General features: G+C 39.8%; 3 protein-coding genes across 3 annotated transcripts; 1 reads left to right on the plus strand and 2 right to left on the minus strand.

Moving 5' to 3' along the window:
• Positions 1–2,906: 2,906 nt before the first annotated feature.
• LOC136241366 (uncharacterized) lies at positions 2,907–26,199 on the minus strand. The gene is made up of 2 exons (XM_066032561.1): positions 26,120–26,199; positions 2,907–4,021 (listed from the first exon to the last, which is right to left on the minus strand). The coding sequence occupies exon 2, from the start codon at positions 4,018–4,020 to the stop codon at positions 3,022–3,024; it is 999 nt and encodes a 332-aa protein (XP_065888633.1). The 5' UTR covers position 4,021; positions 26,120–26,199; the 3' UTR covers positions 2,907–3,021.
• On the plus strand, positions 12,751–17,189 carry LOC136239840 (uncharacterized). The gene is made up of 5 exons (XM_066030592.1): positions 12,751–13,374; positions 13,449–14,379; positions 14,433–15,931; positions 15,997–16,261; positions 16,834–17,189. The coding sequence occupies exons 1-5, from the start codon at positions 12,751–12,753 to the stop codon at positions 17,187–17,189; spliced, it is 3,675 nt and encodes a 1,224-aa protein (XP_065886664.1).
• On the minus strand, positions 20,832–23,686 carry LOC136239841 (uncharacterized). Its single transcript, XM_066030593.1, has 2 exons — positions 23,485–23,686; positions 20,832–23,440 (listed from the first exon to the last, which is right to left on the minus strand). The coding sequence occupies exons 1-2, from the start codon at positions 23,684–23,686 to the stop codon at positions 20,832–20,834; spliced, it is 2,811 nt and encodes a 936-aa protein (XP_065886665.1).
• Positions 26,200–26,654: the final 455 nt, after the last annotated feature.

The following is a 26,654-nucleotide window of genomic DNA, read 5'->3' on the forward strand; positions in this document are numbered from 1 at the left end:
GCATTTCTTGATGCTCAGAAATAAATACACTGCAGTGGCGTAGCTACCATTGAGGCAACCGAGGCAGCTGCCTCGGTAAAAATATGCTCAAAAATTCAGGATGAGCAGGCCTAAGTCTTTTACTCAAACGTTTAATACCAGACAGAATTATTGTATCACACACGAGATCACACATTCTATGGTTGTAGTGCTAGGCAGGGCCGGAGCCCAGTGACACGGTCCAGCATAGGCTGAATCACTTTCAGCTTCTTGAATTTGTATGAAAAAATCGAGATACTCTAATAGAGCAGTCATCGTAATATACTCTAATAGAGCAGTCATCGTAATATACTCTAATAGAGCATTCAGTACAGATTATAGTCATTACACTGCTTGGTCTATTAATCATTTGCATTTATGTTAATTGTCTTTGAATTAAGTTCCAATGAGTCATCTGCATTATTAAATTGAGCTAATTGATCATGTACGTATGTCATGCATTAGCAGTTACAATCAAAAAAATAACCTCCACACGCCATTTCAAACCATACATTTTCAAAAATTTCCTTGAGGAGCATGCTCCCAGACTCCCTAGCTCGACATACTTAGCACATACAATTGAGCATCACATGAAAGAGATAATCTCTGACTTAAACATCACATCAGATCAATAAAAGCTGAATGGTGTGCATCACTAATGACAGTCCATGGATGGCCTGACCACTCAAGCTATCTCCGGAGTAAGTCAGGTTTTTTGTATTAAACTATTCTAATAATTGAGGCATGGTATACTGTAGCATTAAGCTGGAGCATTACTTATGATATGTAGAAGAAAAATGTTCAGAGTTTTCTGAAACGGTTTCTTTCATCCAACTAGAGAATCAACCTGTACCACCCTTGCTTAAAAGTGTTTGTGGATCAATTGAGTCAGAAGTAGACCCTCTCAGTTAAGTCAATGTATAAACTTTGCCTCGGTAAAAGTTTTTTCCTGGCTACGCCACTGCACTGTAGTGTTTAGCTAGTAGGATTAGTTTTCTGGAGTAGATACAAAGGGTATTATGGGTCACATAGCTTAATACAAGTTCAGTGGATTAAGTCCTGCAGATTTGAGATCAATATGAGCCATGGACAATAGAAAGGAACCTTAGGGTGAAAAGTGGAAATTTACAATATCCCTGATTATTTGAAAAGTGTAAAATTTTCACTATTATGAAATACGTCATTACTCGTGTTCTATCCATTAAGAGTTTTGCTAAAAACATCATTGTATTTTTAATTACAGGGGTGTATAATTACATATTTTGAATAATTGTGGCATTCTAATCAATGCACACTGTACAAATTTTACATTAGTGCTGTTCACAGCCTTTACACATGACATAAATATTAAAATTATAGCAATTAGATAGAACACCCATCATAGTATATAATTCAATTACTGAATAATTGGAATTTTTTAAGTAGCCCTAAGGACCCTTCCTATTTCCATGGCTCATATTATAGTGATTACAAACATCACCACAAAAAGTCTTAGTGACGGTCACTCACTATGTAAAAGTATAGTGAGTACTGATTGTAGTAGTGGAATTCACTACGTTTTTGTATACTGCTAGTGTAAATTATAAGTCATCTGGTGTTAACAAGGTATTTTTCCCCCAAGCCCTATAGCTAGCTATGTGGACAAAACATGCAGTCTGACAGCTCTAATCATTGTGGAGATGATTGTTCAAACTACCATGCAGTACAGTTGGATTGTATAATAGATAAGCAATTGCAACATTTCTTGATATTCAGAAATAACAAGATTTGTTTTCTTGGAGACAATAGCTATATGATTCACAAGCTAAACTGCATGAAAAATATTCTTGTTATTTATGCATATTGATTTTATTGTACATGTATGTTTAAAACCATCACAGCATTCATTGATTGGTCAGCTAAGCATATGCTTGTACATGTGCTTTGAAAAAATGAAAGATATAGTACAGCTGTATAATAATAATAAGCCAGGTATATACCAATACTCTAATAGACTATAACACACTTGGTATGAAAATCATCACCTACTAAATTGTATTTGGTTGATGAGCTGGTACACAGGTCTACCTAGTGAGTTTAATTGCATATGAAGTTTACAATTGTTTGAATAATAGTTCGTAACCTCTGGACAAATAATTCTTTTGATTGATGGATAAACTGACATAACTTCTTGCAAGTACAACAAACATATCTGTTTTACTTGTTTTCATAAACTTCCACATTCACATTTACAGCATAATGCATCACTCCCACTTGATAGCACAATAATGTATGGTGTGTTTAGTTATGCAATTATATTTATGAAGCTGTCAAAGGCTTGTATTATATGTATGTGGGTGGAACAAAGTATATACTGTAATTTCATACAAAACATTTTCATGGTAAAGTTTTTTTATGAAAAAAATCTTTTGGATTATTTTTACTTAACTGCTTTATAATCATTTGCAGCAACGGTAGCTACAGTGGTAAGATTAAATTTTTGATGCTTGACATGCATGTCTTAGATGAAACTTAGTAGCCATAGCAAAAAAAAAAAAAAAAGTAAGCGACATAGTGAATATATGGCTTATAGCTTAAGTCACAGCCACATAGCTAGTTGTGTAAAAACATACTGAGTAAATTTTTTTTGACAAATTTACAACAGAAATAAGTGAACTACTGTATCAATCATCTATGACATGCAACTTTGCATGATTATTGCTGAAAGCCAGAGTGTGTACAACACTAGTATAATAGATAATTAATTCACTGAGTTATCAATTGATTTACATGGTGTGATTGATCTTTTTATTTAGCAGTATTATCGGTTTTGTGGTTGCAAACAATATAATAATCTCTAAATTGTTTTACACCATTTAAGCTGGAGAGATATATGGTTAATTGCAAGTGGTTGTAATCGTATTAAAGTTAACAAAAAAGCATCTTACAGCAATATCACCATGGAATCCGTATAACCTATACCTATACTAATGTTCTCTTCCATAAAACAATTATTCAACATTATTATTTTTGTACTGTCTCTCCAATGGAAAGTGGGTAGACTTTTACAGCTCCCTGTTCTGCAACCAATTGACAACAAGCACTTAGTGTAGATCCCGAGGTCCAAACATCATCCAAAATGCACACAACTTTGCCAGCTACGTTTCCTACCACTTTGATCGAATTTAGGTGAGTTACTGGAGAACGCTTTTTTTTACTGGTTGCTTGCTTCTCCACCTTTAAATATCGTTGGAGTAGATTGGGAATGATTGTGATACCATTTTCTTGTAACTTAAAGAGATTTAAATCAGCATCAGTCATAAAACTAACAGAATTGGGTGCATGACCTGGGGCAATTCCAAGTACTATCTCATCAGTAGGATGTACACTCTGTACAACTTCAATGCAGCTTTTAACCCAGTTGTACACTCTGCTCAGAAAAAGGGTCTTTCTTTGTTTATCACGAACTGTACCCATCTTCAAATAAATTATGGTTTCTGTATCTCTATTACCACTGTAGGATCCATAGTATGGTATCATGTGATATCTATCTGTTTCTCCAATGGAAAGTAGGCAAACATTTTTAGCTCCTTGCTCTGTAACCAGCTGATGACAAGATCTCAGTGCACGTCCTGTAGTCCAAACATCATCCAAAATGCACACAACTTTGCCAGCTACATTTCCTACCACTTGCAGCACCTCTTGATGTTGTTCAAACAAGTTGGGAATGACAGTGACATGATCATCACCACTGTTTAAATAGTTAATATCTGACTCAGTCACCATGCAGGCACCTGGAGCAATTCCAATGACTATTTTATCAGAAGGATTGGTACACTTTGTGTTAATGCACCTGGAAAGCCAGTTGACTACTTCTCCGTATTGCATTAGAATAGATGTAAAGTGTCTCCTTGTCTGATAGTCTTGCCCTGACCCATCATCACGCTCAACACACAAACATTCATACATCCATGTGAAATAAATAACAGTTTGTGAGCCCTGTCCATCACCTCCTGATGCCATCCTATAATAAGCAGATAACAGCATTACCATCACTCAAATGTAACATACACACCATCAGTTATACTGAAACTTGCTATATATCACATTTTATAATTTAATGCCTACAATACCTGTAAACTGCTATAACTTACAAACTATACAATACTAGTACAATACTAGTATTTTTTTTAAAATTATTAATTAAAAATGGAAGTAGGAATCTATGCAATAAAAAGCAGGGCCGCCCACAGAGGGGGGGCAACTGGGGCATTTTGCCCCGGGCCCCAACCTGAAAGGGACCCATGGCCCTTGAATTAAAAGATCAATATACCCTAATAGAGCAGTCAGATCTTGATACTCTAATAGAGCAGTCAGATCTTGATACTCTAATAGAGCAGTCACAGTATTCTTCAGAGGAGCAGTGTAACAAGCTTATCAATAAGGATATAGTTGGTGAGGGCAGCTACTGTCATTGTAAGCATGCAATGATGTTTTTCCTTTGTTTTTTTTGGCGTTCGACTTACAGCTAGGCTGAAGTTGTGCATTCAGAGTGGAACCCTCCTTGCCCCTGGGGCCCCACTTTAAACTCTTTGCCCTGGGCCCCTTAATTTTTCTGGGCGGCCCTGAAAAAGTAGTGAAAAGAGATGAATGATGGTATTACAGCATAGCTTGGTGGGAAAGTCTCTACATTGGCATATTACTTTGGCATTGAACAAAATAATTGTTATAGCTAATGTGCCAAAGTAGGGACTTTCCCACTGAGCCATGCTGTAATACCATCATTTATCTCTTGTTTCACTACTTTTCACTGCATAGATCCCTACTTCATTTTTAATTTTTTTTAAATACTAGTTTGTTTAATTTTTGTTGTAGCACAGCTAGCTACAATGTAACTTGTGACTGTTGTATTAGAATTGGTCTATTAGAATATCACACATGACTGTTATAGTAGAGTGACTGTTGTATTAGAGTATCTCAAGTCAGCCAAGGGGCGTGCAGCTAGCTAGACCAATAAGGGGTGAGGTCATCTTGTTTACTGTTAAGTAAATAATAGATTGTTAAGAGGTGTGGTATCCGTACTCTATCGCTATTAGTCCATCTAGATCTTTATTTGATGGGTGTGGTTGCAAACCTATCATGAACAGGATCCCAATCGTGAAATTGCAAATATCTACTAGCTAGTATACCTCTTATAGTAGCGTTGGGACTGAAGATAATTCAGAGCTGGATTTCAGCAGCGCTTGGAGCTGCTAAAATCCAGCTCTGAAATAATTCTGTGGTGTCTAAATATGCTGCTGAAAGAAAGTGTTGACATGGAAAATTAATGCCTTGATATGGTTCCATTGGATGAAGAAGACAAGTAGCCTGATTGAAGGTAAAAGAAAAGGTGCAGAGGGCCTACACTCATCGGAACCCACAAGGCAGATCCCACTGGTGAGTTTGTTATTGTGGCATAAAATGGTGGCTGTGCGCTGCTTTGTTTGGCTTCTAGCCTTGTGACTGTGGTCAGTGCAGTGAGACTAACATTTGAGTTTTGGCAATTTAAAAAAAAAAAATTCTATATCTGGCCACCTGTGTTTTGTTCTGTATTATGTGGACTAGTACTATTCCGTATAGGTGATTGTCATCATGTAGAATGCCTCTAGGATGATTTTCAAAGGCAGAATTTTGGGCAGCGTGCAAAATTTTTGGGGCAATCCCTACTTAAACGGTACTACTGTACCATTTGATAATCAACTGCTAAGGCTATGGGCCTGGTTTTTTCACTGTTAGACATCACTTCAGCCTGACTGGTGCCTTTTGGCATACTGCAGTATGTACAGTGCATGCTTCATGAACTTACCTGTGTCCCATTATCTTTGCTGATAGCAAAATGTGTCAATTTGCGGTTGTGCAGTGTGATGGCTTCCCTACGTAATGAGAATTGTCTGAGTTTTCTGATGTGAGTGGATCAATTGCCGAGGTCCTTCACGTAATGTTCTTCATTTTTAATGCTGTGTAACAGGCTGAACATAGCTGAAAGCGAAGCGTAATGGTACTTCATTTTTTAGTAGTTGGGGTGCATTCAGACACGAAATTAATTAAATGGCATGCCTAAAAATATTATGCTGTATGTGTTGGTTCATTAGCCATAATTATATTATAAAAAAGTAAACAAACAAGTAGAAGAAATTTCAGTCTGATTGGGATCATAGCCATAAAAGTAGTGAAACAAGAGAGGTCGCCTACACATACAGATAAAATAGTTGACATTTAGCTAATCCCTAATTCAGTCATGGGTATAGGGATTAAATGTCCACTACTATATATCTCCAGTAGGGCTGGGATGAATATTGAAATTTACCTTTGAACATTTGCTAATAAAATGTTTGAACATTCGAAGCTTTAGTGTTAGCTTTCAAGTTACAGGTTTTCTTGTAGTTATGCACATCCTTCTTAAGTTACATCTTTCTAATCCTTTTGAAAGCATTTGGAAAGTGCATAGCAGCAGTATTGAATAACGTGATCAATTAATTACAAATGGGCGTGTCCACTATACTGCAATCGTGCATAGGTAAACACCAATTGATGGCTAAAAGAACGTTTTACATGCATCATACAGTATGATAGTACTGTATAGTAGGGACATTGAAGGTGTGGGCGTGGCCAGTGATATAATATAACCCAAAAACCTGCCTCGATTTTTCCTCACAACACCATGACAGTATTGGTTGGGTAAAATCAAGCCCAAAAGTGTCTTTAGATCGACCCAAAACGTTTCCGTCAAGTTGCTACAGAAATTTTTTTTTAATTATTCAACGGAATTTTCTATTGCCTGCTTGCCTGCCTGCCTGACACCTTCAGTCAAGTGTACCGGAAAACTGGCTACAGCTATAGCCCTAATTATTTTACAGAAACGTTTCTAATTCACTTAAGAAAAAACCTTTGGTATATTGATAAACATACAATGCTTGCGCTATTGTCTTACCTTTTATTCTTCTTTACCATGGCCATCAGTCAAGGTTCTACCGCTGAGTGTTAATAAACTAAAGTAGGGCTTCCATCTACCTGTGTATATTGCATCAAACTATTCGAATACACGTGATCATTGCACCAAACTATTTGAACGCACGTGGCTCGCTGGTTTTCAAAGTTGGTAGTTGCTATCGATCAGTGAGAGCAACTCGTGGCAAACTAGCAATGTGTAAGTCAATAAATATAGTTTAGTAACAATGTTAAAACCAAGTAGGGTCATACAGGTCCCGCTTTACAGATTATCGGGGTCTGACCGCACGTACTAAATTAATTAGTGTAACAATGTGGACATGTAGTAACACGTCATAGCATAGCCCTGCTTCTTTCATAAGCCATGCCCACTTATGTAAATTACTGTTTGTAGACATATGGTAGCCACACCCATTCTCAGTCTGTACATATGCACGAATCCACATCCATTATTGTCTGCAGGCTTGTGTAGAGCCACACCCACTGATCAGTTGTTATTGTATGAGTTATAATCTAGTATAATAGTGCTGTAATTAACTCTTTTAAAATATTGTGACTGGTTTTGTGAAAAGCAGGCTATTTAGTAGTCATGAGCTTGCAAAAAACCTCACAAGCAAGTATAAATAAGAAGTGAATATCCCTACTGTGCATTGAGTGTAGCACAGTAAGGATATTCACTTCGTCTTGAAAGTTCTTTTTTAATTTCAGTCAAAAAGCGGCAAGGCTCTGGCTTCACTGGTCATACCTACTCTGACACCCTTGATTTTGATAAACACTTGCACAAATCATTTGATAAGTCATGCCAGTGCATGTACAGTATTGCGCTTTAGTCATGTAGCTGTATCCAGTAGTTTTAATTTAGTGATTTTAGCAATATAAATGACATAATGACAAGATTCGCCTGCCCACATATCCCTTTCAGAGTGAACAGGACCAGAAACCAGTATACCAATTGGAGTGGCCTAAAGCTTCTTTGTCATTCAAGTGTGGGTATGGACAGACATAGGAATAAACAAACAAGCATACATACATAGGGTCTGCAATCCGAAAAATCAACTTTTACGAATCAATCCCCCTACCACTGTGGGATCCGGAGGCACAATGGTTGTCTTCACAGAAATATTGATTTTAGTATCTTGTGAGGTGCAAAATTTATTTTAAAATTTCATGCTCCACACAAAGGACCAGATAAAACTTGCTACTTAGCTGTAATTAAAAAGTATGCACAGTAACAAGCAAATGATTCACTTGGTTCCTAGCACAGGGTTGCTTTCTTTAAAACGAAACACAAATTTTCAAATTCAAGCTGCCCTACCAGCCAGGATAAGAAAAACCAACTCTTCCTCATAGTGATGTGATAAGGTTGGATGTATAGTCTATTTATGCTGTTAGTCTGGAAAGGATCTGAGACTTCTCACCATCTGGGTGAGTAGTGTCAAAATTTTCATGCATCATTCCACAGGATTCTCTTAATGGTGCCAAAGTCCTTTCCAGTGTAGTTCTGATGCCACACTGGTCACCTAATTTTGCTTAGAATGATGATAAATGACGGTCCAAAATGTTTGGTAGTAGTAGTAGTAGTGGTAGTGGTAGTGGTAGTGGTAGTGGTAGTGGTAGTGGTAGTGGTAGTGGTAGTGGTAGTGGTAGTGGTAGTGGTAGTGGTAGTGGTAGTGGTAGTGGTAGTGGTAGTGGTAGTAGTAGTAGTAGTAGTAGTAGTAGTAGTAGTAGTAGCATGTGACCGAAAGTGGTGTGATTGTTAGGCTCGCTTTGGCTTTCTGTTTTTGGCTTGTTATCTCAGTGATTTTCAATGATTAAACTTTATCTGTGGCTTACACTTGTCGGTCTTGTAGCGGTTGCTCTCCGCTACGATGTTTCTTCGACTAGTTCTCCAATTAATGCCCGTCTGGATAGTGAATCAGCTTATCGTCCGATGTCAGGAACAGACGACGACGCCGTTTCGTTACCCCTACCTACCGGGAGCTCTTCTACTGGACTGTTGAACGACACCCGTTCTGTGACAAGTACAGTTCGTGGAAAGCATCCATGGTCCCGCCTGGAGAACATGGAGTTGATGCGATGCTACTACGAGGCTAGAGCTGCTGGCAGAGGTTATCAGAAGAGATTAAAGAGTTTTTGGGATACTCGAAATCCGGACAAATCGTTTCGTACTACTAATAACTTGGCTTGTCAGGCACGTGCCATCATTAACTCGAAGTTACTGTCTGAACACGAGTTACACGATATACAACGACATTGTATGTCAACAAAAACTGACCCATCCCCTTCAATTGATGATCCATTACTTGTGGAATGTACTCCTGACTCGCTATCTAAAGCCCCACCACCAGAGGGGCGTGCATCCATCAATGTTACTCCACCGTATGAAGTATTAGACAATTCAAGTGAGTTTGAGGCTTTGTTGAGCTTGGTACGGCATTGTGTGATTGATTTTGCTACCTCTGAAGATTTGAGGATAGCATTTAATCAGATATGTATTTGTCTGTCTGAGGTGGGAACTGTGAACTTAACTGTTCGACAGGCATTACCGAAGTTGACTCAAACCAAAGTAGTACAGAAGTGGTTATGCTTGGTAAATAAGTGTGTGAATGAATGTATTCAGAGTGAACATTTATCATTTTCTCAATGTAACTGTTTAGTTTATGCAGCATCATTGGCAGTTGTAAGACTATCTGGTCAGAGTTTTGATGAAGGAGGGAGACGAAATGACAGGGGTGCTTGGAAAGTTCGATTGGAATCACAAATACAAAAATTGAGGGGTCATCTATCACAATTGCTGGCTATCCATCAATCACCCTCATTGACAGCTCGATTACGACATCTGAAATCTTCTTTGTTTAGACTTTACCATATTGTGGATACTCCTTCGTTTTTAATAGCAGTGGAGACTTTGAAACAGCGGATAACTTGTTTAGCAGCTAGAGTACGGAGATATCAAACTAGATTACTTCGGTTTTGACAGAACAAGACTTTTAGAAGAAACCAAAAGTTGTTTTATCGTAATCTCCGGACTGATTCTAAATTTGATAGCACTGGAGCTCCTGACCAGTCTGAACTGGTAGCTTTTTGGAGAAGTATATTTGAGCATGATTCCTCAGCTAATTTGAACAGTTCATGGTTATCTCAATTGAAGGACAAGTTTGCACAGGAGATTACTTCAAATGATATTGTACCAGCTATAACTTCAGATTTACTAACTGCTGCTATTCGCAGACTAAAGAACTGGGTATCCCCAGGCCCTGATGGCATTCAAGGGTTCTGGTGGAAACGGTTGTCCTCTGTTCATGACTTTCTGTGTGACTATTTCCACAATTTTCTTATGGGAGATGTGGATCTACCTGTGTGGTTTCCTGTTGGGAGAACTTTACTTATCCCCAAGAGCAATGATTTATCTAGCCCACAGAATTATCGACCAATTACTTGTCTTAACATCATTTACAAGTTATGGACTGGCTGTCTCACTTCCCTAGTATCTCAACATTGTGAGCACCACAAACTTATTCATCCTGCTCAGAAGGGGTGCTCCAGGGGTCAGTATGGTTGTATTGATCATCTCTTACTGACTAATAGTGTATGGCGACAGGTGAGGAGTAAAAATAGATCTATGGCAGTTGCTTGGATAGACTATAGAAAAGCTTACGACTCTATTCCTCACAACTGGCTCCTGGAGTGCCTCCAATTGTTTCAGTTTCCATCTGTACTGGTGGGTTGTTTAGAGAGATTGGTACCGCTGTGGAGGACCACATTATATTTGAGGGTACATAATAGTGTCACTACTCAATTATCAGAAGTATCTATCAAGTGTGGTATTTTTCAGGGTGATACTCTGAGTCCATTGTTGTTTTGTTTGGCATTGAATCCGCTCAGTTACTTGTTAGATAATTTGAAGGGATATAAGATTTCTTCAACTGTGAATTTGACACATCTAATGTATATGGATGACATCAAGTTGTTTGCTCAGGATGATAACGGTTTACGGACTCTTGTGGACCATGTTAAGAAGTTTTCTGATGACATTGGCATGCAGTTTGGTTATCAGAAATGTGCCAAGCTGTCTGCAAGGAGGGGCAAATTAATTTTGACGGGACCTGTACCAACTTTAGGAAGTGAAATTAATGAGCTTGATTATGGTCAAACGTATCGATATTTGGGGTTTCCTGAGGCAGGAGGTATTGATCATGCTTGCAATAAGTCAATTATAACTGCTGAACTGCACAAGCGTTTGAAACTAGTGTGGGGGTCTCTGCTTTGTGGTCAGTTTAAAGTCAAGGCAACTAACAGTTTTTGTATTCCTTTACTATCCTATGGTTTTGGTATTGTGGATTGGATCAAGGCAGAGATTGCCCAGTTCGATATTACTGTTCGTAAGACACTTACTGCTGCTAAAAGCCATCATCCACGATCAGCTATTGAAAGATTATATTTGCCTCGTAAGTTAGGTGGAAGAGGGTTGCTAAACATTGAACACCTTTACCATCGGCGTCTAATCTTGTTGTCCCATCTCCTGCAGTCATCAAGGGATGACTTAGTGCAGGCCTGTTGTGAATTGATGATGCAGTTCCCGCCACGTAAGTCATTGTTGTCTAAGGCTGATGATGTTGTATCTTCTCTGTTGTTGACTGATGTTTTAAGTTATGAGGTTGGACAATTGAAAACTGCTGTGATAGCTGCTCAGAGGAAGAAGCTTCAGAGTGTACTATGTGACAAGCCATTACATGGTAAATTTTTTACCTTCATACAATCCTTAACTATTGATGCTGTGAGAAGTTTCAAGTGGATGCAATGTTCGCTCCACGGCGAGTCTGAAAGTAGTATTTTTGCCGTGCAGGATCAGGTGTTGTGCACTAGGGTTTACCAGGCAAAGATAATGCACACTCCGATTCAGTCAATCTCGTGTCGCTTGTGTCAGGAACAGGAAGAGACAATCCAGCATATACTTTCTGGCTGTCCTGTACTGGCACCAACTAGTTACCTTCGCAGGCATAACATGGTGGGCAGGGTGCTTCACTTGCACCTCAGTAAGTCTTTCAAATTGCCAATATCTGCCAAGTGCTGGTATGATCACCAACCTTTGCCAGTGGTTGAAAATGAGGTTGCAAAGGTTTTATGGGATTTTGGTTTGTACACTGATGTCCATGTTTCATCCAATCGGCCTGACATTGTGTTGTTTTTAAAGAAGGAAGAGCGAATAATTTTCTTTGAAGTTGCTTGCCCTGCAGATATCAATGTACTAACTAAGGAGCAAGAAAAATTGAATAAGTATCAAACCCTTGTCCGAGAGATTTCCGAGTGTTATGGTCAACCTGTTGATCTTGTTCCTGTTGTGATTGGCCATTCTGGTGTGGTATCAGCTAACCAACAAACTCATTTGAAGCGAATACCTGAATATAACGAAACATTGTTTAATAACCTCCAAAAGGCAGCTATTCTTGGGACTGTTAATATCTTAACATCTATTAACTTTGGTTATACTTAAGCGTATGCCTGTATTACCAATATTATTCTGTACTATTGTACATGTGTGTCATTATTGTTTAATGAAAAAGTAGTAGTAGTAGTAGTAGTAGTAGTAGTAGTAGTAGTAGTAGTAGTAGTAGTAGTAGTAGTAGTAGTAGTAGTAGTAGTAGTAGTAGTAGTAGTAGTAGTAGTAGTAGTAGTAGTAGTAGTAGTAGTAGTAGTAGTAGTAGTAGTAGTAGTAGTCCTTCCCCCAAGCTCCTTTTGGATGTGCTTAGCCGTTCCTGTGAAACTATGAAACTTTGTAGCTCAAGAATTGTCCGGTCACCGAGTGCAAGTAGTGAACTTACACCTGTAGTCCGAATTAATGCCCACCCGGATACTGAAGTCTCCCATCGCTGTGCGTCCGTGGAAGCCAGCAACGAGTCCTCTGCAAGTTTTCCTGGTGAGCGCATCGATGCTGGGTTGTCGGGAGCTGAATGCCTACCGTCAGACACAACTCATGGTCGTCGCAAGTGGTCCTATGCTGAGAACATCGAACTGATGCACTGCTTCAATCTCGCCAAGTGTGATGGAGTAGGTTACCGGAATCGACTAAAGGCTATTTGGGATACTAGAAATTCATCTAAAACGTCGCTAAGTGTGAATACTCTTTGCTGTCACGCTAGAAACATTCAATCGTCTCACATGCTCTCTGAACATGAGTTATCTAATATCGCAACTTCTTGTACCAGATTGTCAGTGGATATCACACATGTGGTGGCTTCCCAGCCAACTAAGCCTGATGTAGTGGATCCTAAGCCAGCTGTCTGTTCTGAATCAAGTTTACCAGATTCTCCTGAGAAGGTCTATCCTGAATCAAGTTTACCGGATTCCCCTGAGAAGGTTAATTGTCCAAAGTCTGAGGATATATCTGCTGTGTGTGTGGTGCATTTTCCTGAGGATAATGTCTCACAATGTTTGGACACAAGTTTTTTGAGGCTTCTGCCCAGGGGTTACTAGCCCCTAGTCTCCCTAGAGTTACCATCAACAAACCAGTTTTGGATCTTGTCACCAGTGTAAATGACTCTCTTGAAAAAGTTTTGGAACATTTTAATCCATCATTGCAACAGTGCGTGCATCTTCTATATGCTGCTGCTGCCACTGTGAATATGCTGTTATCGGGATCCTCAGCTCGACGATCACACAATTCACGGAAGTCACGTTTGGAGAACACTATATCAATTTTAAGAGGAGATTTGTCTCTTTTGGTGGCTGGAGGTTTCCCTCCTAGTGGTAGTAAAAAATTTATGCATAAGTTAAGACAATTACATTCTAAACATTGTATAATGTCATTGTCAGATTTTTCTGTAGTAATTGAAACTCTTAAACAGAAAATTTCAAGTTATGCAGCCAGGTTAAGGAAGTATAAGTCAAGATTATTGAGACAATGGCAAAACAAATTGTTTCGCCAGAATGAAAAGAGATTTTATTCTGAGTTGTTGAGGGGTAATGATGAAGTTCACCCATCTCCTGATTTGGCTGCCTTGGAATCTTTCTGGAAAAACATTTTTGAGAATCCAGCAAAAGCAGACTTGGATACCTCTTGGCTCAGTGACCTTGAGGGCAAGATTGCAGATAAGTCATTTATTGTGGAGCAGTCTGTCATTGATGGGGCTTGTTTTAATGGTTGTGTGTCTAGGTTACGCAACTGGGCTGCTCCAGGTCCTGATGGCGTTCAGGGCTTTTGGATTAAACGATTCACAGCTTTGAGGTCAGTGATTGTCTCCCATTTTAACAACATGTTGAAGGATGGGTCTCTTATACCATCATGGTTTCCGAAGGGCAAAACTATTTTAATTCCCAAAGCTTCTGATACAGAACAGCCAAAGAATTTTCGGCCAATAACCTGTCTGAAAATTTTGTACAAGCTGTGGACAGGATGTATTAATGAAGTAGTGCTAAGGCACTGCTTGTTAATAATGTTTTACATCCAGCACAAAAGGGGTGTGCTAGAAGAGAGCTTGGATGCACAGATCATTTGTTGTTGAATAGTCATATTTGGAAGCAGGTCAAGTCTAAGAATCGATCACTTTCTGTTGCATGGCTTGAATATAAAAAGGCCTATGATTCTGTACCCCATAACTGGATTGTTTGTTGTTTAAAATTATTTCGATTTGACACCACCATAGTACAGTGTATTGAACAATTGCTCTCACTATGGAGTACTACTTTGTACCTTCAGATGCCTACTTGTGACCCAGTGATGCTGGCAGCAGTCTCTATTAAGCGCGGTATTTTCCAGGGAGACACACTTAGTCCTCTACTGTTTTGTCTTACTCTTACACCATTGAGTATGCTGTTGGATTCCTTGAGTGGGTATCAGGCCACCACTACGAGAAAAGTAAATCATTTGTTGTACATGGATGACATTAAATTGTTTGCAAAATCGGATATCCAGCTTGAAAGGCTACTTCACACTGTTTATATGTTTTCCAATGATGTTTGTTTCACCTTTGGGCTTGACAAGTGTGCAAAGTCCTTTGTAGTGAGGGGAAAGGTGGTTTCATCTGATGATGTTCCCCTATCATATGCTTGCTCTATACGTGTATTGGGTGTTGGTGAGTCATACAAGTACCTGGGTTTTTATGAATCTGATGGACTAGATTGTGTCAAGAGTAAGGAGATGCTTACTGATTTATATAATCATCGATTGAAGCTAGTATGGAGCTCATTGCTCAGTGGACCTCATAAGACAAGAGCTACAAACTCATTTTGTGTTCCACTCTTGTCCTTTGGCTTTGGAATTGTTCCCTGGACCAAGAAAGAGATCCAGCAATTTGATGTTAGCACAAGGAGGATCCTATCAGCCACTAACAATCATCATCCTCGTAGTGCTATTGAGTGTATTTATTTGCCTCGCTCTGCTGGAGGTGTTGGGTTGGTGAACATTGAGAACTTGTATAACAGAAAGTTAGTCTCACTTGCTCATCATCTCTCTGTTTCTTCTGACCCTCTGGTCTTATTGTGCTGTGAGATTGACAGTGATTTGCCAAGGCGGAGTTCTGTGTTGTTCAGGGCCAGGGAATACTGTGCATCTCTATCTGTTACATCAAACTTCCAAAACATCTTGTTCTCTTCACTGAAGTCTTTGATTCGTGACTGTCAGTTTAGCCGGCTAATGTCCTCTATCATCGACAAACCTCTTCATGGTCAGTATTATGCACTTTTAAACAAGAATTCAATTGACAAGACTAGAAGTGTGTGCTGGCTGAAAAGCCATGTTCACTCAGAGTCGGAATCTACAATACTTGCCATTCAGAATCAGGCCATCACCACCAGAGTTCTTCAGGTTAAGATTATGAAGATGAGCATTCCTTCTATAATGTGTAGATTGTGTGGAGAGCATGAAGAATCTGTTGTTCATTTGTTGACAGCTTGTCCATCATTGGCTGCCACTGCTTATTTATATCGTCATAACTTAGTAGCTGGAGTGGTGCATTGGCATTTGATGAGGCTGCATGGATTTTTACCTGGTTCCTCATGTTGGTTCACTCATAGGCTCCTGCTGTGGTTGAATCATTGGCAGTGAAGATCCTGTGGGATTTTAGCTTACAGTCTGCCAGTCACCACCTGAGTAATCGCCCAGATATTGTTTTATTTGACTATGACCTTAAGAAGATCTACTTCATTGAAGTTTCTTGTCCAGCTGATGTAAATGTACCCTCTAAGGAGCAAGAAAAGTTACAGAAGTATCAATCATTGGCACATGATTACCACTTGATGTACAGAATGCCGGTGATAATTATCCCTGCGGTGGTTGGATGTACAGGTGTTGTATCTTCTAACTGTATTACTCACCTTTGTCGTATCCCAGACTTTTCTAACAATTTATTTTGTACCATTCAAAAGGCAGCCATAATTGGAACTGTTCATGTCTTACGGTGTACAAATGTGATTTAATGAACATTATCTTATGTACTTGTACATGATTCTGTTCTTTGTCTGTACAATTGTGTGTACATGTAATTCTTTTAATGAAAAGTAGTAGTAGTAGTAGTAGTAGTAGTAGTAGTAGTAGTAGTAGTAGTAGTAGTAGTAGTAGTAGTAGTAGTAGTAGTAGTAGTAGTAGTAGTAGTAGTAGTAGTAGTAGTAGTAGTAGTAGTAGTAGTAGTAGTAGTAGTAGTAGTAGTAGTAGTAGTAGTAGTAGTAGTAGTAGTAGTAGTAGTAGTAGTAGTAGTAGTAGTAGTAGTAGTAGTAGTAGTAGTAGTAGTCACGTGACTGAGAGTGGTGTGATTTTTTTGGCTTGGCTTCTACTTTGTGAATTTTGCTTTCTATCTCGTTGATTTTGGATGATTCCAACTTATATGTTACCACTCATCGGTCTTTTGATCGTAGGCCTTTGTTACAACGGTTTCTCGACTTTCTCTCCAATTAATGCCCGCCTAGATTGTGAACCAGCCTATCGTCCGATGTCAGGAACTAACGACGACGCTGTTTCTGTACCCCATTCTAGCGGGAGCTTGTCTGCTGAACTGCCGAGCGATGCTCGTTCTGTTACAAAACCAGTTCGCGGGAGGCGCCCCTGGTCCCGTCTGGAGAATGTCGAGCTGATGTTGTGCTACTACGAGGCAAGAGCTGATGGCAGAGGCTATCGGAAGAGACTGAAGACATTATGGGATAACCGTAACCCGGATAAATCATTTCGCACTGAAAACAATTTAGCTTGTCAAGCAAATCCCAAATTACAATGAGAACTTGTTTAATAGCCTCCAGAAAGCTGCTATCTTGGGGACCGTAAACATCTTAACATCTTTGAACATTGGCTGTACTTAGGCTTATGCTTGTATTGTCATTGTATTTCTGTACATACTGTACATGTGTGTCAATTCATTTGAATGAAAAGTAGTAGTAGTTGGTGTTTCTGTCATTTTATATGATACAGTACTATTAACAGCAGCTCACCAGGAGCTCCACCCAGCTCGAATTGAAAATGAAAGATTTTGTGCTTTTTTGGTTTGTTTTGGGATATTGTGATGTAAGGTAATCTACACTGTAGTAAAGATTTGAAGCTGCTATGGAGCACGAGAAGTGAAGTCAAATTTGAACAATTTAGCTGTCTCTTTAATGTTACAGAAATTTTTGATGCTCGTCACCCAGATGCTCAGTCAGTGGCGTAGATACACTGGGGCACACTGGGCCTGTGCCCCACCGTCAGCTTTCCAGGCCCTATTGTTGGTAAATCTTGTAACTCATGTGATCTGATGCAACGATTTCTCATAATACTACCCCTGTAGCTTTTAACCACAGAAATGACCGAGATAACGATATATATTGGAAATTCCTTTGTCTTCGTTAAAAATTTGCCATAAATAACACATAATCACACACTGCATAACAAAATTCCATTTAATGCCTGGTATCACATAATCATAAGTTTAAATGTGAGTTGGAGGTGAAGTCAAGTGAGATTATGCATCGTGATTATATTACACAAGTACACAGAAAAATTTAGAATTTTCAACTAGAGTAGGGACCATAGCACATCGATAAAAAGTACTGAAATGAGTTGGAGTAGTGCACGATATTAAATCACAGTAAAACAATAAGAAGTGTTACAGTATATCCCTACTGTGCTCAAGATACTAATGGAAATGCACTATAGGGATATAACACTTCTTATTGCTTTATTGTGATTTAATATCGTGCACTACTCCAACTTGTTTCAGTACTTTTTATTGATGTGCTATGGTCCCTACTCTAGTTGAAATTCCAAATTTTTCTGTGTACTTGTTTGTTAACTTTTTTTGTAAATAATTATTATGACTGGTGAACCCATGCATACTGCATCTGAAATGGCACTGCGTGCCCCAGCTATATCAATTATCATCTGAAAAGTGAAGTATCCATTACACTTCGTTGTCGGCTATGTTCAACCCGTTACACAGCATTTCGGATCAAGAACCGTTCAAAAAGCACCTCTGCAATCCATGCATACTGAAAGAAACGGTGCCGCACACCTTAATTATCATCTGAAAAGTGTAGTATCCATTACGCTTTGTTGTCTGCTATGTTCAACCTGTTCCACAGCAGTACGAATCAAGATCTGTTAGAAAAGCACCTCTGCACTCAAAATAGACACTGGTAAATCCATGAAGAATGCATTGTATGTACTGTGGTATGCCAAAAGGCATCAGTCGGGCCAAAGGGACGTCGAACAGTGAAAAAATCAAGCCCGTAGCCTTAGCCGTTATGGAGTTATGCTTGTGTTATGGCACGACAGAAAACCAGCACTGAACGACGGGAAGACCTCCGAAACGCTAGGCTCCTTCGGAGCTTCGACACGTAGCAACGACTCTCAAACCGTAACCAATAACAACTCTGATAAATATATGTTACGCATGCGTACATAACTATACAGCATTACGCATGTGTACAATATAAATAGTATTACGCGTGTACATAACACACCTCTCCTTCAAAAGAAAACTTTTAGTAAGCTAAGATACAACAAAAAGGGGGTAAATTAAAATTACATTTTGAACATAATAGTTAGCTAACTGCTGTAAATCAATTAATACTGTCAATACCAGCCCGAGATAAAGCATCTGCTATAATGTTATCCTGGCCTCTAATATGTTTAATATCCAAGTTATATTGCTGCAGCTGAATGCTCCACCGCAGTAGCCTTTGATTTTTGTTTTTTAAGCGGTGGAGAAAAACCAATGGGTTATGATCGGTATAAACGGTTAAAGGATATTGTCCAGCAGACACATATATTTCAAAATGTTGCAAGGCTAGTACTAATGCTAGTAGCTCTTTTTCACTTGTACAATAATTCTTTTGACCCTTCTCAAACTTCTTAGAGAAATAGCAAATGGGATGTTCAACTCCTAAGTCATTCTCCTGAAGTAGCACAGCTCCTGCCCCAACATCGCTGGCATCTATAGCCAATTTGAATGGCTTTTCAAAGTTTGGTGCATACAGCACTGGTTTATACATTAGCATAACTTTTACCTTTTCAAAAGCTACCTGGCATATGTCTTGCCATTGGAACTTCTTGTCTTTACGAAGTAAAGCTGTGAGAGGCTCCACAATTGTTGAAAAATTCTTACAGAATCGCCTGTAGTATCCACTCATTCCAAGAAATCGCATTAGTTCTCTCTTGTTACTTGGCACTGGGAAGTTGTTAATAACTTCCACTTTAGCAGTGATGGGTTTTACCTCTCCTCCTCCAACAATGTGGCCAAGGAATTGGATCTGAGCATGACCAAACTCACTCTTAGAAAGGTTTACTGTGAGATTAGCAGCTCTAAGGCTGTCAAAGAATTTATGGATCTGATTTAGGTGAGCACTCCACGTATCACTATAAATGATAACATCATCTATATACGCTTCACATCCAGGAACATCAGCAATCACCCCATTGATGAGCCGTTGAAATGTAGCAGGTGCGTTACGCATCCCAAAAGGCATGACTCTATACTGGAAAAGACCATCAGGAGTAACAAAAGCAGAGATTTCCTTTGCCTTCTCTGTCAAGGGAACTTGCCAATAACCCTTTAAGAGGTCGAATTTACTGACATACTTAGAATTTCCAACTCGATCAATGCAGTCTTCAATTCGTGGCAGGGGATAGGAATCAGGCTTAGTAACGGAATTGACTTTCCTAAAGTCTGTGCAAAATCTGAAAGTACCATCTGGCTTTGGCACTAAAAGGCAAGGTGAGCTCCAAGCACTGTGGCTTGGTTCAACCAGTCCAGCATCTAACATGTATTTCACTTCCTCCTGAAAAACTTTCCTCTTTTGAGGGTTCACCCTATATGCGTGTTGCTTAACAGGGCTAGCATCACCAACATCAACATCATGGCATAGCACACTGGTCTGTGTAGGAGTGTCAGGAAATAATAGGGTATTATTCAATATCAGGAATTCCAATTCAGTAGCTTTATTAGCTGACAAATGGCCAAGCTTGCTCTTCAAATTAGCTAACACAGCTGAACTGTTGAGTCTCACTCCAGTGTCACGTAAACAACCAGACTCTACATCAGCTTCTTCAACCTCTGGCTTAGGTTCTTTACATGTAACCACAACAGCACAAGCTTCTACATTGTCACCATTCCTTTCATGATATTCCTTCAACATGTTAATGTGACAAAGCTGTCGCCCTTTTCTGTGATCAGGAGTCACAACTACATAATCAACTGGACCCACTTTGCGCTCTACTATATAGGAACCATTGTATCGAGCTTGGAGTGGATGGCCTGATAAAGGAACCAACACCAACACTTTATCACTAGCTTTAAAACTACGTTCTCTAGATCTCTTGTCATACCACACCTTCACTCGTGACTGCGTTTTTTGTAGGTTTTGTCTAGCCAGCTCGCACGCTTGCATTAAACGTTGTCTAAAAGTTGCAACAAATTGACAGAAGGTTCTTCATTCGACATCCAAGCCTCCTTAAGCATCTTTAAAGGACCACGTACTGAATGGCCAAAAACTAGCTCAAAAGGGCTGAAACCAAGACTGTCTTGGATCGACTCTCTGACAGCAAATAACAAAAGATGAACCTCTTCGTCCCAATTCTTGTCAAAATCTAAACAGTATGTTCGCATCATTGTCTTCAGCGTTTGATGGAAACGTTCAATAGCACCCTGAGATTGTGGATGGTAAGCAGATGACTTGCATTGAACAATGCCCAATTGGTGCATAACTTGTTGAAAAATTCCAGACATGAAATTAGTCCCCTGATCGGTTTGAACATGTCTTGGTAAGCCAACAAAGGTGAAAAACTTGATAAGCACCTTCACAATGGTGGGAGCCTTAATATTCCGCACAGGTATAGCCTCCGGGAACCTTGTATTTACACACATAATTGTCAACAGGTATTGGTTACCTGATCTTGTCTTAGGGAGTGGTCCCACAAAATCCACTATTACCCTACTAAACGGCTCCTCAATAGCAGGAACAGGCTTCAAAGGAGCTGGGTTAGGCCTCTGGTTTGGCTTTCCAACCACTTGACATGTATGACAAGATTTGCAATACTTCACAACATCCCCTTTTAATCCGGGCCAATAAAAATGTGACAATACCTTTCGATAGGTTTTGTTGACACCGAGGTGTCCAGCTAAAGGTGAACTATGAGCTAAACTCAGCACATCATTTCGAAAACATTGAGGCACAACAATTTGGTGGCTAACCTGCCACTCTTCATCACTGGGAGCTGTACAAGGTCTCCATTTCCTCATCAGTATACCTTGTTTCTTATAAAAACAACTGGGAACTTTATTCGCTTCAGTTGCATCCAATGCACTGTGAAACAGTGGTTCCAGCTCTGGATCAGCTTCTTGTGCCCTCATCAACTGCTCCGTGAGAGGGGTGTTACCATTCATTGACATCTCCAGTTGAGCTGGGGTTCCTTGAGTTCCCCCCACAACAGTGTCTTCTGACAATTCATCCAGGTGAGTCATAAAGGTGTCAACTAGTTCAAGGTCACCATCTCTTATAGATGAGCTACTTGGTAGGCTCTGCACATCATTCTTAGCATTGCTATTCAAGTGAATGTCTTGAGAGGTTGTTAAGTGCTTCTTTGCCATAGCACGTGTTACAGCACAAGCAGGATATAGGCCAGGGATATCCTGCATCTCAGTATCACTAAGTACATTTGGTAGGCTGGATACATGTGGATTAACCATTACTTTATTACCAGCCAAGTCGTTACCCAAGAGCAAACTCACACCTTTCACAGGAAGGTCTGGGCGTATACCAACAGTTACATACCCAGAAATTAAATCTGACTTCAGGAAAACCTTATGTAAAGGCACACTTGCAAATCCCAGCTCCACACCACTGATTAAAACATTGTCACCTGTTGCAGTTTCATCGGAGAAAGGAGCTACTCCTTCAGCTAACAGTGACTGTGATGCCCCAGTATCACGAAGAATCGTGATGGGTACGGGTGGGCTATTCTCCTGAATTGACAGATATCCACTGGAAATAAAAGGTTGATAGCTGCTTGGTGCCTTGGATGAGAAAACAGAGCTAATTGGTATTGTACCTTTCAAGGTAGGAGTTTTCTGTTCTTTCTTCTGACGTATCCAACATTCAGACATCAGGTGACCTCGTTTCTTGCAATAAGCACACGTAGGTCCAGACTGTTGGCCATGTATATCTCTATGCTGTGGATGGGTGGAATCCACATTACTGCCAATCTTCACAGTTTTGGATTCTGGAACAGTGGTTGAGGACTTATGGGTAAGTTTATAATCATCAGCTAAACTAGCAGCTCTCTGCAGATCAGTAACCTTCTGCTCTTCCAGGTAAGTTTTAATAGGAGTAGTTACACATTTCTTAAATTCCTCCAGTAAGATTAGTTGCTTAAGCTTGTCAAAGTTATTTCCCACTTGCTGGGAGGCACACCACTTATTAAACAGGGTTTCTTTCTCACGTGCAAACTCCATGTAGGTCTGACTATCCTGACACTTGGCATCTCGAAACCTCTGACGATACGCCTCAGGCACTAATTCATAGGCTCGCAGAATTTCCCTATTGACTAAATTATAATCAGTACCTTGCTCCACGGATAGGGCAGAATACACTTCACGGGCCTTCCCGATTAAAACGCTTTGTAACAACATGGCTTGTACCTCTGATGGCCAATGCAGATTTGTAGCAACTTTCTCAAAATGTAGGAAAAATTTGTCCACTTCATGTTCCTGAAAAGGCGGGACCAACTTTACGTGGCAGGTAAAATCAAAGTTTTCATTGGTTGAACCAGCTGTAGGTTCTTTGGATACTGGTGTCATTTTAGCTTTTAGCTCAAGTTCTTTTATCTTCAGTTGCATTTGCAGTTCTTTCTCTTTAAAATCCAGTTCTTTCTGAATAGCTAACTCCCTTTCTTTCAAGTCTAATTCATTCTTAGCAGCAATTTCTTTCTCCTTAAGCTCTAATTCCTTCATCCTTAGCTGACATTCTCTATCTTTCTCCTGCTGTCTCGCTTGGTGCTCTAGTTCAAGTCATTTCATCTCTAATTGTGATTCGCTCCCACACTGTTTAGCTCTTCCTCAGAAAGTAAATCCTCCTCTACAAAATAGTCTAACAAACAGCGCTTCATTTCAGCTTTCTTTGCTTTCTCTTCATTTTCTACTGATATTCCCAGCCGCTGGACTACCTGCTTTAATTGAGACTTTAGTAACGAGTCTAGTTCCCTTTTCGAAGGGTGGGTGATAAATTCTTCAATATCAAATGACATTACAACAGACTCACCACTGTACTGTAGATACTGTACCAATTACAAGTCTTTACCTCAGTCTTTACAGCAGTGTCGGCCGGGCACGCAGCAGGAAGTATTCAATACAAGGGCACGCCCGACAATTAGCTATAGATACAACAGGAGAAAAGTATTGAGTAAACGTGATAATACTATCACCTTTTCTGGTGCCTCGAACCGGCACCAGGGAACCAAGTCAGTCTTCTTAGAAAAAAGACGGGAAAAGTGTCGCTTAGACTTCTGAAGTCTCTGAAGCGTCTCCTCGTTTGTCTCCTCGTTCGTCTTCTTCATCTGTTTCTCTCTGTTCTCCCAAACAAGCCCCCAATTCTGTTACGGCATGACAGAGAACCAGCACTGAACGATGGGAAGACCTCCGAAACGCTAGGCTCCTTCGGAGCTTCGACACGTAGCAACGACTCTCAAACCGTAACCAATAACAACTCTGATAAATATGTTACGCATGCATACATAACTATACAGCATTACGCGTGCGTACAATATAAATAGTATTACGCGTGTACGTAACACTTGTCTGAAGGCATGAGGCAGTCGGTCAGTAGAAAATTCCGCTAAATAAATTATTTTTAAAATTCCATAGCAACTTGTTGAAAGCGTTTCGGGTCGATCTGAAAGCTTGTTTGGGCTTAGTTTTACCCAACCAATACTGCCTCATCGTCGTCAGGGAAAATTGAGGCTATTTTTTGGGTGGTTTTATTTCATGGTCCACGCCTACTCCTTTATGGCCCCTACTATGCTATACTATACTAGGGTGTTGAGCGAGGCATTGTTGATAGAAGATGTAAAGATTGTCTACATGATGAAGCAAGTTCTTTTTGGTGCCCACTAATACAAAGACTGTCGATAGTCAGCTGATAATACAAATGAAAGTTGCTGGTGATTGGAGTTTGCATCAACAATGAATTCTCAACAAAATGATTGGACACGTGCATATTCTTTTTAATGCCCACTATGGGTAAGATCGCCTATATATGGTGCAGAGCTGACATGGTACATATAATAATAGTTGTTAGCAATCGATGATTAGTTCAAGATTGAATCCTTAAGAGTTGTGAAATCAGGTATAATTGCATGTTTATCGTGCAATAGCGTTAGGTTGTATGAGATACAGAAATAGCAGTAGTTAGCTAGCTAGTTAGGTACAACCATGCACTTTAACAAGCTTTATATGCAAATGTATGAAGAGTCCACAGTGAGATGGTATGCATTAATAATTGCATGGGCAGTTGAGAAGGGTGCCCTACTTGAGCCCCACCGTCACTGAAAGTCTAGCTACGCCACTGTACTCAGATTAACAGCATAGACAGACTAGGCATCCAACCGTATCGAAACACTATCAGGAAGAGTTGACTTCTCTTGCCTTGGGTGGTAGTGCACCTTGAAATCAAAAATTCGTATTTCTTTGTCTGCTTTTCAAAGCAACCCTGTGCCGGGCACCCAGCAAATCATTTGCTTATTACCGTGTGTACTTTTTAACTACAACAACTCTGGATATGATCTGGCTAGTAGCCGGTCCTTTCAGTGTGTGAAGCACGAAATTTAATTTTGCGTCTTGTGAGATACTAAAAAGTAAAAACGATAATTATGACCCAGTCTGGGAAAACCGGTCTTATCGCCCATGTCAGCAGATTGGATTTTTCACCATGAACACAAAGCTACATGAATAAACTACCTAATTTCACAATCAAAATCAGTTAGACTTGAGTGGTCTGGTTTTGCTGGCTGCTTTTCCCAAGCCCAGTGGCAATCTGTACGTGCGGTGTGGGGCCTTAATGGAGTTCTGGTCAGCCTGGGGATGGCTGTATGTGGCTGTATAGCTCCATGGTGTTAAATAAATACCTCTGCTGTGAATTTCCTTTCATTTTAGCCAGTTTTGAGACTAGAATGGCCCATAACTTGCCTAATTCATCCCTATGCCTTCCTTTTTAATTTTTTGAACAGCCTCTTGCCCTCCTTCCGGTCCCCCGTAAACTATCTAAAATGGCGGGAAACTTAGTTGTTGGCTCCTTGCACAGTGGATGATGGGAGGCTCTGGAATTGGTGTAAAATGTGTGAGAAAATTTGGTACACATAGCTTCAACCATTGGCGAGCTACAACACATTAAATACTTAAATCTGTGTTTCTCGATACGTGACCGGTTTTCCCAGACTGGGTCACAATTATTCCTGAATCGTATCTCGATCCAGTTTCATGGTGCATCTAGCAATGGGATACTACAATGAACATTCCACAACGGTTGAGGAATCGATATTTAAAAGTTGATTTTTCGGATTGTGGACCCTAACACACGTACATGTAGAAAGGGTATTATAAACGCACCCATTTAAATTTTAATATGAAACCTCAAACACAGAAAACTAAACACACAGGCTGTTACTCAACCAACAAATACGTACTTGCGAGTTTGTGTTCTGATCTTGGGTCAGGATTGAAGCTGAAGTCCGGCCAGACAAGCAAGGAACTGTGCACGTGATCAACTATCTCTTAATATTTATTTTGGTCCCCGCAAACAGCTTGAGGGGCGATGTGTACAGCGAGGTAGAGCAATGCTGCTAAAAATAAAATTTTCGCGGATTTGCAAACACTCCCAAAATGTATTGGTATTAGACTACCGTATAGCCTAAATATTTCGAGGGGGAAAATTCAGCGAAAATTTTACCCTTGAATAGCGATTTCGGACGAATTTTATAATTGCAGCAAATAACATCTATTTAGCATAGCCTTATTCAGTACTCTTCAAGGATCTCAGCAACATTTAGTTTTTAAGAATCCGTTACAAATTCACGGAGTTATCGGCAATTGAATTTTTAAAAACCGGTTAAATTTTCTCCGTTTTTTTGTATTATAATAGCCCCAAAATATGGCACAACGGTGCAAATGGTCATGTTACAGTGTTGGATCAATATACTCATGACAGACATCCCTGGAAGC

This window comes from Dysidea avara, chromosome 12, assembly GCF_963678975.1.
Source record: "Dysidea avara chromosome 12, odDysAvar1.4, whole genome shotgun sequence".
In the NCBI taxonomy this organism is placed as follows: Eukaryota; Metazoa; Porifera; class Demospongiae; order Dictyoceratida; family Dysideidae; genus Dysidea; species Dysidea avara.

What these genes read in the sequence shown, in the direction of transcription:
- LOC136239841 (XM_066030593.1), bottom strand. Translation starts at nt 23,686, where the DNA reads ATGTCATTTGATATTGAAGAATTTATCACCCACCCTTCGAAAAGGGAA. An exon ending in TTCTGAGGAAGAGCTAAACA is followed by an intron (nt 23,441 to 23,484) that starts GTGTGGGAGCGA and finishes GACTTGAACTAG; the next exon opens with AGCACCAAGCGAGACAGCAG.
- LOC136239840 (XM_066030592.1), top strand. Translation starts at nt 12,751, where the DNA reads ATGAAACTTTGTAGCTCAAGAATTGTCCGGTCACCGAGTGCAAGTAGT. An exon ending in GTACAAGCTGTGGACAGGAT is followed by an intron (nt 14,380 to 14,432) that starts GTATTAATGAAG and finishes TTTTACATCCAG; the next exon opens with CACAAAAGGGGTGTGCTAGA. An exon ending in TATCCCTGCGGTGGTTGGAT is followed by an intron (nt 16,262 to 16,833) that starts GTACAGGTGTTG and finishes TTTTGATCGTAG; the next exon opens with GCCTTTGTTACAACGGTTTC.
- LOC136241366 (XM_066032561.1), bottom strand. Translation starts at nt 4,020, where the DNA reads ATGGCATCAGGAGGTGATGGACAGGGCTCACAAACTGTTATTTATTTC.